This window comes from Anoplopoma fimbria, chromosome 21 (assembly GCF_027596085.1).
Source record: "Anoplopoma fimbria isolate UVic2021 breed Golden Eagle Sablefish chromosome 21, Afim_UVic_2022, whole genome shotgun sequence".
NCBI lineage: Eukaryota > Metazoa > Chordata > Actinopteri > Perciformes > Anoplopomatidae > Anoplopoma > Anoplopoma fimbria.
In genome coordinates, this window is record NC_072469.1 from 14797063 (window position 1) to 14810797 (window position 13735).

The 13735-nt window shown below is 43.0% G+C and overlaps 1 protein-coding gene across 2 annotated transcripts in view; it reads right to left on the reverse strand.

Moving 5' to 3' along the window:
• The window catches only part of LOC129110418 (partitioning defective 3 homolog), a 325305-nt gene that overhangs the window by 107836 nt on the left and 203734 nt on the right, over positions 1 to 13735 (reverse strand). For both annotated transcript variants that reach the window (XM_054622495.1, XM_054622494.1), the window contains one exon: positions 3625 to 3779. In XM_054622495.1, the coding sequence (XP_054478470.1) occupies positions 3625 to 3779 (155 nt within the window). The remainder of the gene's footprint in view (positions 1 to 3624; positions 3780 to 13735) is intronic.

Below are 13735 nucleotides of genomic sequence, written 5' to 3' on the forward strand. Positions count from 1 at the left end.
TTTTATAAATATCCTTCTACACAATAGGCAAATAGCAATTAGTTCTCTCAGAAATCACTCAAAAATATCCTATTGTGATCCAGTATTCAGCTCATTCTGTGTTAATGTCATGGAGCGAATGCACTCCAACACGCTCCAACCGGAGCTCCGCCTGACTATGATGGATCAATTGCAGGCGAGCTGAAGAGGCCAACTGGCAGTGAATGTCTCCATCGCAAATGCCACTCCATTGCCTGGCTCCCTCCAGCCCGACACAACTCCTGGAGTAATAAGTGTTTTCTTCAATCATTTGCGCTGAGGAACGAGCACAATGGCCCAGGTTCCCCATATTAGTTGCCAAGTCTCTATTCAACGCCATGCAACTCCGCTCTCAGCGATATGAAAAACCTCTTTAGATCATGCTGCAATTAGCTCAAACAACTTTCTCCTCCATATGCATAGAAAGGTGCCAGGATCACACGGCTAATAATGGTTGGTTATGAGGTGGTTATGGAGAAAATACGGGGCTGCGTTCGCTCTATTATTGACCCATGGCGCCAGCTGAACCGACGTGTGGTCCATTGTAATAATGGTGAGGTATTGAGCTGGTTCGTTCTCGTACTGCAGTTAATCTCATCTGCTACTTTTAAAGAGCGTTAACGAGAAGGAGTGGTTAGTGCCTTCAGTCTATTGAGCTCATGCCAAGCAGAAAGTGCAGGGCGGATACCGAATAGTTTGAGAATGGCAATTCAAGTAGAATAGGATATTACACTCCGCGCAAAGGCCTGTCAATCATGAGGCTTACCAGGAAAAAGTGGCCAGCATGTGCTAATGTATTACTGCCAGTCGTGGCGTCTCTTACTTCCCTTTTCTTCCCTTGCTCAATCTTGTTCCCTCATCTAAATGGGATTGAGCAGCGAGATGTCTGACCAGTTTAGCCTATTTCAACAATGATGGGCTTCAAAGTCATGAAATCCAGCTGCTGATGTGATTTGTGAGGCACCTGGAACATGATTAAAAGGCGGGACCAACATACAAAATGACAGAACCAAATGAGAGTCAGTAGGGGATAGCATTGTTGAGCATGTTAACTGTTTAGTCAGGCTAGCTTTGAAGGGACAGCTTCATTAAAGTTTTAATGGAAAAAAGATAGGCATGCTTACACCTGCTAGTTCACCTACCTTCTGATATCGAACCTCAATGTCCAACAGTGCGCCAACGAGGCTTGAGGATAAATACTGGCACTATATTCTTTGGCTCATTTCATTTAAAACTCTATTATACATTACCCATAGGCCCTTTTTCATTGTGTGGCTTTGATGTAATAATTTCATTAAAATAATCAACATACTGTAGCAGTGTGCGCCTTTCAGATAAACTGAACACACGTGACACCCGATACATGCCGAATCACAATGTGTAGATTTCATTTCGAACACAGACACTGCAGCTCGTGCTTCATGTATTGACTGAAACATTTCTCCTCCGGGAACTCATGTCAGCTACAAGAGTTAATATACGAGAGGAACAAGTTAGTTGTTTCCCTGCACCATCTGAACGCTGTGTTATTTTCACTGATGGATTATGATTTTATATTGGCAAGGATTTCTGTCAGCAGGATCTTTCACAAACTCAATTGGGCCCCGCGAGAAGTGGAGGGGAATGTGATTTTGAATTACATCTAATAACGCGCACAATGATTTTGAGAACTAAGCCATAATGGAACAATAATAGAGGTTTGTAAAATGTCGATAACGCTGGTTATCCCAAGAGTGAGGCCTCGTCTTATGAGCAGATGAACTCGTCTGTTCTGTAAAAAACAAACTGCTGTTTTGTAGAACTAATCTAATTTACAAATAAATGCTGATGCCACTTTGGAACAATTAAGTAGCTCTTTTGATTGAACTCATTGATAAAATCTGCATTTGCGGTGATGAGAACGCCATCGTGGAGCGATCTCAGCATCCCGTGCATTCAACTCGCTTCCTGCGCTCAGTTATATCCAATTATATTTTTACCCGACACTCAGAACATAATGGAAAATATGTTTATGCTCAGCTAATTGCTCAGTGAAACCTATCTAATGGCAAACCATAATCTTTCTCCTCAGCAGCACTCTGCGTTGAAAGTTTGTGTTGTCTGGGTTCACTTTGCAGAAAAGTTGTGAGGGTGGACAAAGGGTAGGGCTACTACAGGGAAGGTGGACCCCACAGAGCTGAGTGCAGCGGTCCGAACATAGACCAGTATGTGGGAGAGTCAGAGATTTCTACAGGTCTCTGGGCTCCGTGTGGAATGGAGTTGGCTGTTATCTGTTATGATTAACCAGTGATGCGAGAGAAGGCAGCGTCTGCTTCAGCCCCAGTTGGAGAAATTCTGGACTCACACCATCTTGTTCCTTAGATACAGTCAGTGTGTTTGAGGATGTGCATCGTTAGACAGTCACTAAAGAGGCCATTGTGCTTTTCTTTCTTGTGTTTTGCCCATGCTCCACTGGGCACAGGGCCATGGGAGATAGAGGCCGAAATAGGGGAGGTGGTGGCAGGACACACTGTGTGTGTGTTTGTGTCTGTGTTTTTGTTTTTTGAAAGTGTCTCCATTTCCCCAGTATTATGCCTTTACTGAGACAGCCGGAAAAAAGTGAGAGACATTGAGTGCCTGAGGAGTCACAGGTTACAGTGAGATCTATTCCATTATCCCTTTGGGGTGTCCACCAAGGAATGGTCAGACAATCCTAGAACTTTTACTGCAAACAAACCCACATTTTTATTCAGACATACTTGACCCAAGCTCTCTCTTGTAAACATTCATCACAGGCCAACTTTATGGTTCAGTTTTGAAATATGGTACATGCCATACTCGCACAATTTTGCACAAAATAATTGAGAGATTGTTACCAACATCTCAGGTGCATTCATTTCTGGTTTTTATCTCCGAACAAATTAGTTAAGATAATCCTGCTAAACTATTTCCTTGTTTGAAACCTGCCTGAACGCCTGACTGTTTGTGTTTTTTGCCCCTTCGACCTTAGTGCTTAATTTTGTAAGTACAAAGTTATTGTTAATAATACAAATGATAGCCAATTCGTTGGAAATATAACATTCCAATAAACTGGAGTTGCGTTTTTAAAGGAAAAAAATCAACACTTTGGTAGAATTGGCTGCCAAAGACTGTCTCGTATTAGATGAGAAGATTTATACCACTGTCATGGCTGAATGCTACATATGTAACTACCGCCAGCAGCCAGCTAACTTAGCTTAGCACAAAAACTAGAAACATGGGGAAAAAGGTAGCCTGGCTTTGTCCAAAGGTTAGACAATCTGCCAACCAGTACCCCAAAGTCACTAGATAACACATTGTAACTTATTTGGTGAAACATTACAAAAACAAACATGTCAAAAAACGACATTCCGTCATTTGACAAGGTCTCCCGAACTATTTCTTGGACAGGACCATTTGCCAGGTAACAAGTGGACAATAAGTGGCTGATAAGCAGTCTGCTATATAACCCTAAGTAAAACAGTATTTTGGTATTAAAAAAAGCAAATATGCACATTTTCTAAAATGAAGAACTGTTCCTTTAATCACATACTCTCTACTCCATGCATGTGTGATATGTGCTTGTGTACGGCATAACGGAGTATTTACCCAGATCCATGCTCTTGGACTTGCGCGTCTTGATGATCTCCAGCTCAGCGGCACTTTCGTATTGTTTGATGCGTTTTTCAGACATGCTCTGGCGGCCGAAGCCCTCCCTCTGAAACGAGCCGTCAGGGTCGGCTTCTGCGTCTGGACTGAGCGAGCTGCAGTACATGAAGAAGAATGGAAGTATTATAATGCTGCCATAAGACATGGCACATGCAGGATCATTCCAAAAGCATGCCCTTTAATCTGATGCTTATCCAATTAAAGATGTTTTCTATTATCATCTACATCAAACAAGCAGTTCTATTTTCAGGGGCTATGTTTATAATAAGACTGGGATAAAATCTTCCTATTAAAATTGATACACGCCCAAAACGCACCTTCACTATCCCACAATGACCATCAACATTCAATATTTCACACACACACACACACACGCACGCACGCACGCACGCACGCACGCACGCACAATTCTTCATTTCAATGACTTTTCTAATCAAGGACACCTCTGCTGGACGTGTTACAATTGGGTAGAAGAGGCCTGGCTGAGATGTGTGATACCCCAGTGAGGTGAGGGTGCTCTGGGGTTATGGCCACTCAATAACCCCCCTCCTCCCATATGTCTGGAGCAGAGGCCCACCATAGTGCGCTCCCTTTGAGATCCTCCATCTCTGTCTGGATCTTAATTGAAAATCGGATGGGGAGTGGGGGGAGGAGGTTGGGAAAAGGGGGACACAGGTATTTGCATGCAGAAGAGTGCGTTTACAATTAAGGTGAGAACATCTTGCCATCTGAGGGGAGACAGAGGGGAGGAGATTCAGTGCTGATGGAGTCTGACAGATGTTATATGCATGAGAGGACACTGTCACTGTTCCCTTTGTTCTGGTGATGATCATACATTATAACCATTAAATGGTGTTTGCATTTCTGCATTTTGATATTAGAAATGTCATCAAATAAAAATGATCTCTCATGTGATCGAGAATGAGTTGGAAGTTATAATGTGGACTAGTTTGGAGTAAGTTTTTTTATAGTCTATCCTCTTGCAGCAGGTGCTGCAGACCTGCTGGCACTCGTTTGCATGTAAACAATTCTACTCGGGTTGTCAACCCCATTTAACCAAAGAGCTCCTTCATGTGTCGCCGAGGAGCCGGCGCCAACGCGTCACTTTGCTGTCAACCGTACCTGACAATTCCCACTAAGATCAGAGCGCCTCACAGGACCAACTGTGGCTGACACAGGAAGAGCGGTAGGTGGAGCAGGAAGAGAGGAATGACAGCACAGATGTATTATTCATTTATTCATCATCCCTCGCTATTCTCCTCTCATCATTTCAAGCCCAGTCTCGCTGCTCTCGCTTTCTGTCTACGCAATGTCATCTGTCGGAGCGATGACTGAGACCTAGCGGGAGAGAAAGGACGTTTTTTTGGGTCTGAGTTTAGATTGAATTCACTCTTGCTGGTATTGAGTGTTTTTTATCTTTTTGGGAGGGGAGCAACTGAACACCCATAGAACATAGACAGAGAGCAGTAACGGACACAAGCAGTCGGGATGAATCAGAATCCAGCTCATCAGAGCTAAAAAAACGATGAGAAATCTTTGGGCAGTAGGGTTGAAGTTCAGAGGGACAGCCCAGCGGTGGTGCAAATTCACTCAGTAGGACTTCAGATCTGTGGGGTTCAGCTGCTTCCCGTTTTTAACACTGCCTCTGCTTTGCTTTGGTTCACCCAGAGCCATGACTTAATGCCCAGGTCGGGGATCCGGGGCAAGCTGAAGACAAGTAGCCGGTTATTTTGCTGTGAGCTCTCCGTCAAACAGGAGGTACCTGCTATCTGAACTTTCACCTAAGGACTCTGCCTCAGGAACTATGACTATTTGAAAATGTCAGTGACCGTCTACACCACTGGTTCCCACCCTTTTTAACTTACGTCCCACTGTAGCCAGGTGAGCCCTACCTCCAAGGCGGCTTAGATATTACACAATTCAGTTAAGATTGAAAAGCAACAGAATACAAGCCAGGAAATAAGTGTGCTATTTGATGTACTGAAGGGAATGGCAACCCTTGTATTAATCTTCTAGTCTACTTAAAGCTGACACATTAAGATTCACAGCCACTGCAGTCCATTAATAGAAATACGGCACTCAATTACAGATCTCGTATTCACTTTCTGCTGGCTATTCATTTTCCCATAAGGAATGCTCGCTGTAATGAGATACTGCTTTCTAAGTCTCTTTGCTCTGATCCAAATGCTTCTTAAGATCAAACACAGTCTACTGGTGGAAAGAAAAGCCAAGTGAAAGGACCATGAGTCTATGAAGGTGGGACCAAAAAAGGACCTGGATCACCACTGAACTGCTCACTTTGGTCACACACTAGGTGAACATTTTGTTGGATAGATGGAAATGAGAAAAAGCTTGACCAATGGGGACACCTTCCAGAAAAGTTAAATAATCACAAGAGTGGCACAGATTCTTCCTTGGACCATCCGTCCCTTCAACGCCTCTGGTCTATCTGGAATAGTGGGGCCCATTCCATTTGGATAATACATTCTCTCATCTCTCCTTCTCTACGCAGTGTTTAAAAGCAATTTCCATCATTCCGAGCAGATGTCCCCCCCCCCCCCCCACCTCCCTTCAACATCCTCCCATCATCTAAAATTAACTAGTGCCGAGGATTGCTCACAGGCAAATCCACAGCTTTAACTTGCATCTCACATCAACTTATTCCTGTCTCCGTCTCTCTCGCAGGAAGTTAAATGTGTGAGACTGCACACCGCCCTTGTTGCTAAGTGGTGTGTGCTAAAAGCCGTCTGTGCTCACAAATTACCCTGGTGACTTATGTCTTTTTTTTTTTTTTTTTTTGTACTTCTATTTCCCAACTCCCAACCCTTCTTACCCTCATTTAAAAAACGACCCCAAAGAGGTAAGTCTCAAAGTCTCCTGCATCTTAGGAAAGTGCAGCTCGGTTTGATCGACTAGCTGGGGGGGTTGTGCGCACTAGTTTCAACACCTCGGAGAGGGGGCAGGTGGTGGAGAGCGCTGCCCGGTAAGGTGCTTCTGAAATGGTCCTTCTGAGGTTTGGAGGAGGCCGATTCAGCTGAGCGCATGGATGCATAGCTAGGCCAGGGAGCTTGGAGCTGCCTTCAATCATTGCACACAGCCCTGCATGAGAAGTCAGTGCAGAGGTCTGTCCTGCTGGCATGTGCACCAGCAGGCACTAGAGGGTTGAAATAATTTATTATGTTGCAGAGAGGAGAAGGTAAAAAGGGAGCTCTGCTATTCAATCTTTGGAACAATTTTCTTGTATTGTAAAAAGTATGTTTCAGATTACTCACTTAATTGCACCTATAAAACATTCGACTAAAACCAGGGTATGAAGACCATAAAATAAAAACGACTCCATCAGTGCCACACAGAGGAGCAGCTGCACTCGGGATTTGCTGTAATCTCCTTTTTAGTTGTGATGAAGTTGCAGAGGGGGAGACAGAGAGGGGGAGAACAAGATCAATTAAGACCTCTTTGTACGGCGGCTGACTCCTGCACGGACCTCCTCATTCATTCCATGCCCGGTGTGCGCGGACGCTTTAATTGAGTTTTGCTGCTCTGACTTCTCCTCTGTCTGCTGAACGGGAGAGCGACTGACAAGAACCGGGCAAAGAACATATTGTGGTTTGTGTGGCAGCAGTGTGTGTGTGTGTGTGTGTGTGTGTGTGTGTGTGTGTGTGTGTGTGTGTGTGTGTGTGTGTGTGTGTGTGTGTGTGTGTGTGTGCGCACGGGTTACATCGGCAGCACACCTGCTGCGATCCACTGACACCACTGTGACATTGAGACAGTGTCGGGCACACACACACACACTCACACAGGTGAGCACATAAATAAAAGCATGTGTGACATGCTTGTAGCAATGGCGCACCACTGAGACGTGGTAAATATTCATAAAGCTAGAGGAGACCATTAGCATGTAAGGAAAAACAATGCCTGCCATGTATGTGTGTGTGTGTGTGTGTGTGTGTGTGTGTGTGTGTGTGTGTGTGTGTGTGTGTGTGTGTGTGTGTGTGTGTGTACTACCTGGTGTTGAAGTCACTACCAACTTAAATGTGAGATTAGACAAATTGTGCGTGTGTGTGTGTGTATGTGTGCGTGCGCACTACAGGGCTGTTTGCATTTATATGTAGTTATGCTAATAGCTTGATGGGAAAAACACATGTGCCTAATAGAGCACTTGTGATTCTTAGTTACATCACTGTTGACGGAGACTATTAGCGAATCAACTAAAGTAGGCAGTCAGTCTGCAATGTTAGTTTGGAAGTTTGTTTGTTCATGCCTATGCGGACCTTTTCCACTTTATATGTTAATTTGTGAAATTGTTTACCAGCCAGTGTGTATCCAAACACTCGTGAGACTGAGGGCGTCTGTGCGGCGGCATGTGTGCGGATGGGCGCGTCTGTTTGTCTGGAGTCCTTTTTCCAGCTCGGCTGGTTGAGGGACTTTGTCAGGGCTGCCCGGGAAATGATGTTTCCACCTGTGACACAGTCTAGTTCTCTCTGTCTTTATGTCTTATGTCGCTCTCTCGTTGTCCACTTCTCTTCCCTCTCACCTTAACGAGGATTGACACCTATCTTCCACTCTGCCGGCTACATCCCTATTGTAGTCCAAGCTATGTGGACGGTGCTAGTATAGTTATATCAAGGATGTGACAGTGCCCCTGGTGGACCAAGTGGGGCAGTGACTTAGGGGAGGTTACTTCTGTTCTACCTGCTCAACTGTTGTCTTCTGTGATCACACTTTTAGAAGTCATGAAGTGATTCTGAATAGGTTTTGAAGCCTAGGGACCATTTTTCTAACATTTGAATAATTGATGGTAAGGAAGTGACAGTTTTTTTTTGTAATATTAGTGGGGAAAACGATCTTTGACCTTAGGCAAGGGAATAATCTTGCATCCTTAGAGGGATATTTTTTTTTTTAAGATCCTTGTTTTGAATTTTCTCCTTTCTATGTACAGTGTAGAAATGGGGGTTTGGTATGAGGGTTGAAGTCATACGGCATGTTAACACTACCAAGGCGCTTCAAGTTGGATTTATTAATTCCCCCCCAAAATTTGCATTCTGTGTTAACATCATGATTTAATTATTGGTAAACTTAAAACCTGCAGACTGAAATCCAAGGTCTTCCAATAGAAAATAGATAATAGTCATATCATAAAACAAATAAAATGGAAAAAAAGATCTGTATTACTTATATAACAAAGGGCCATAAGCTGATATAAACTATATGCATCCTTTCCTCCTGCAGGAGGTGAAACTTAATCCAGGTGCTATGCAGGGCAGCTATGATAACAGTGGTTGGTATGGTAATAGCAGCCTGTGCGCCACAGGCTAGCGGGTAGTTGTTAGTTCCTGGCTCTCAGTAATGCTGCGTAACGCTTCCTAAACTTCAGACCGATGAGCGTGCAGAAGACACCCCCAGCGTTTTTCCTAACTCAAAGTCCTCTGTACTCTCAACTCCTACCCTTGCATAAGTTAGAAAACTTTGTGTTAACATCTTAGGAAGATACAGAGCGCCACTGGAGTTGAAAGAGCCGTGTGCTTATGGCCTCCTCTGTGCGTGAAGGGGGGTGCGTCCCACCCTGCTAGCCCGAGAAAAACACAGCACGGATATTATTTTACCTTTCTGAATTATTTTGTATAATAATAATCCACATATCCTGACATGATGGCTTGTCTTCACCTCAGAAGCTGCTCGACATAACTTGCCACAGCAAATGAATGAAACTAAATTAACATAAAATGGCAGATTCCTTCCCTTTAAATTGGCTCAAACCAAGTAAAAAAGAAGCATTATGGGAAAAAGGGATACGGTGTCCAGAAGGCAGTATGAGGTTGCATGTTATTTAAACATCCACAGGTGCATTTATGCAGATTTCACACTAGATTTTACGCAGCCTGTCGGCCTTTGGCCCATAGATGCAGAGTTATTTTGTTGAAATGGAATCAACTGTCTGACAGACAGATGACACAGAAAGGGTGGACATTTATCTGAAACATGACCACTAATATAAGTGTTTAATTCTGTTTTTGTTTTTTCACCCCCCCGAATCACACACCCTTAAACACTACGCACATCCTGGACTTAACCAATGCAACCACAGTCTTCTAAGTCTGGCTTACAAGTCGCTGAACCATTGCAGTGGATTTCAATTTTTACTGTTTTGCAGAATAGATCAAGTCAACAGCAGCTGACCTGGTCGCTGGTTTGAATGTCCTCAATTATATGGATCATACAGTTTTATGCTGCTGTAATATTTTTTCTGACAAAGTTCCAGTTAGGAAATGCAAAACATCTGTATATTGTTAGTACTAAGCATTAATACGCGTGTGCACATAATCAGGATGGCCCCCTTACTGGACATATGTTCCTGAGTACATGCCTCTGGAGACTCACATTCTCAGAGCATAGGAGCTTTAACACCGTTTTAATTCTTACTAATCATTCTACAGGAACATTTACAAAACCACAGCTAAAACCTTTTGCACTACATAGTAATTATGTGGGAAAACTGTCAACTTCTGTTCATACAGTACTGTGTAATTAAATTAGATTTACAGTCTGGTATCAAGTTATAGTAAATTGAAAATAGAGGAAAAAGGGTTAATAAGGACCATGAAAAGGTACTTTGGCCGAATATTACATATCAAAAGGAGTAGGTATAGCATTTTATTATTACAAAGGTCATAGAAGTGGTAGGTTTATCATGCTTGTCTCGAACTTATTGTGAATTTACAAGTAGAATACCATAGTATGTGGAAGCTGAGAGTTTCTGTTGTTGGCAGAAACACATTCTCATTCTCTCGAAGAGCCACATCTTCAAAGTGAAGCCTTTGACACTCTTGAAAACTTCGCTCGAGCAAGGAACTTTGTGTTTAGATGTTACATTGCAAGGAAGCCAAGCAAATACTTTAGAGCTTTTTTTTGTTTTTGCTTCTGAAGGACAGAGTTGTTTGCGCCTTGGTGAAGATTAGATGAATAGGAAATATCCATAAAGGCGTGGGCTTAATGCAGCTAGTAGGATAGATGAACTCCTCATCAGAGGAATTTTTAAACTAGAATTTCTGATAGCTTGATTTTCAACTGTTTTTTTTGGAGCTAACCATAACAGAAGGACAAGACATGGACTAAGACCCCAGTTAGAGGAAACAGACACACCATGTAACTGCACTTTATCAACTTCTGGGATGAAAACCAGGTAGAGACTAGAAACATTCCTCCTGCATCTCAGACGAATCCGCTTGCATTAGGAGCTGCCATGATAACACACTAAATTGTGTTTCTGACACTGTTCCACATTCCGTTCCTGAAAGGAAAACCTTTCATCTTCTTATTTATCCAGATTATTCTGCACACAGTCACATTATCAACCGGTACATGTTATCTGTTCTACTGTAAATCATGTCGACGTGGTCCTTCCTGTTTGGCTTTGGATTCAAACTAATGAAGGAGGAGGCGGACATCGCAGAGGGAATTAATGTGACGGGTCGGGACCTAACGCTCAAATGAACTCGGGCAGATATGCAAAGCAATAACTTACAACCTTTATTTATCCGGTGTAACCTGACGGAGGACACATGCTGGTTTCCATCACATCCCTGAATCACATGCCCTTTAACACTACGCACATCCTGGACTTAACCGATGCAACCACAGTCTTCTGGGTCTGGCTTACGAGTCGGTGAACCATTGCAGTGGATGTTTACTGTACCACCTTGAACCAGCCACCACTTTCTTTTCACAAGCCCCTTTCACTAAGCTCAACACACTACAGCTAGCTGATAAAAAGAAGGAGTATTAATAAACCAGTCTGTAGTACAGCAGCAACAAATAAAAACATGGATATTTCTACATTACCATTTTAACAGAGAGCAATGGGGTTGTATTGTTTATAGCCTCACTTATGATCATCTGAGGCCTGTAAAGCTGATACAATAATGTTTCACTACAGCTTGACAACGACAGACAAGTAACCTACCTGTAAGAGAAGGCTAAACAGCTGCATGTCTTCACACATTAAAACATGAACTAACAGGACCATGTATGCACGCATACACGGAACACACATCCATTAGATATTGGCTAGGGATGTCAAGAAAAAAAATAAAAGTAGGTCAATGTGTGTCTTGTGCGAGATGGGATTTCTGCCTCCAAAACAACCATTTATCTTGGGGGCCTATACGTTAGCACACTAACACGCGGGCTATCATTCACTGGAGAGGACTGAGCAGAGGGAGAATATAACAGAGGGAGAGATAAGAATGTAATTCCACAAAACTCTACAAGAGAGAGGTGCGTAGATTATAAAATAATGGGTTCTTTAATTGATTTTTGTTTACACTATTCGTTATTTCCCTCATTATAACCAGTACCAGATGCTAAAATGACCTTTTGATTACCCCTACATTAATAGAGTAAAATAAGCCAGGATTAAATTAATTTTACAAGCCAACCGGCTCGCTATTTGCTGTTTGAACAAAGTCACATAGAGCTGTTACTGCAGAAAAGAAATGAATTAATAAAGGGAAATAAAAGAGAAGAGAGAGAGAGAGGAAATCAGAGTTTGTTAAATTCCACTGGGCAAAAAGAAAGAAGGGATGAGAAGGGAAAGAGCCTGAATTACAATGATTTTACAAGCCATGCAGCCACTGTTGTGCTTTGTGTATGCTCTGTAGGTGTATAGCTGTAGCCTTGGCAAGGCGCCTCCCATGAGGAAGGAAAGCTGCATAATACTGGAGGCCAGAGGTGAGACTTTCACAGCGCCGCACAATACATATTCAATACGTAGTGGGCCCCGGCTGCACTGTTGCAAGAGCTTAATTAAAAAAGTAACAGTTCCAATACGTTGGAGTCGGGCTGACCCACATCCCCTGCTGGCTCAGTATGCCTGTTAACGCTGTGTGTGTGTGTGTGTGTGTGTGTGTGTGTGTGTGTGTGTGTGTGTGTGTGTGTGTGTGTGTGTGTGTGTGTGTGTGTGTGTGTGTGTGTGTGGGATGTTGGGGGCACTTGAAAAAGAAAATGAGAAACAGTAAAATTAACTCCAAATGAGGATACACACTTGCTGCGTTTAAGCAGCTGTTAGCATTTGAATGAAAGAGAATGTCTGTGTGTGTGTGTGACTTTGAGGACATTAATTATTCACAATAACCCTAGGCAGTAGTATATAGCACACTTCTTCTTTGCGCGCACACGTCATGCACATGTTTATGTGTGTGTGCGTGTGAGCCTACGTGTGTAAATGGTGTGTAAGGGAGTTTGAGTGCAGTTCAGCCATATGCTGTGGACCTAATCCACTATGACAAACCTCTGACATCACATGAACAACAGGCCTGCTGAGCAAATCTACTCATTCATAATAAATGATAGAGAGAGGGAGGGAGGGAGGGATAGAGAGAGAGACATAGAGGGAGCGAGAGAGAGAGAGAGAGAGAGAGAGAGAGAGAGAGAGAGAGAGAGAGAGAGAGGAGAGTGGAGAGTCTCTGGGGAGAAAGAAATAATAATACTAAAAAAGAAATAAATAACCCGTGCATCTCTATTCGTGGCTGGCAGCATTTTACCTTGAAAAATAAAACATAAAAAAATGAAGTCTGTGCCTCTGTTGCAGCATGTCACCACCAACCAATCATGAGAAAGAATAACAGTCTTCATAAAATATAAAAATGATTCACTATAAATAGCAAAAGGCTAATAACAACCTAAGTTAAGTGAAAAATCCGTCCCTGGCTTTGTCAATCAGACGAGATGGAGGACATGATTGGATGTCTTGTCTTTACATTCGCTGTACCTGTGCACTGCAATCATACAGGAAATGCCACGAGTCATTTTAGAGTGAGTTATCATACCTTTAAGGATGAACAACTATAACTTCCTGCTCTAAAAGGCTGCTTTAAAAGTCCCAGTGAAACGGCAGTGAGAGCATCTTTAGGGTCTGTGTTCCTCTATGAAAGGGAATATTTGAGCGCTGTACAGTCACAAGAGGGATTTAAATCAAATCCTTTGCATTCCATTTCATACGCTAAAAAGTGGGCAGGCTTAGAATGTAGCGAAATATGGAGCTACAGAGGACAGT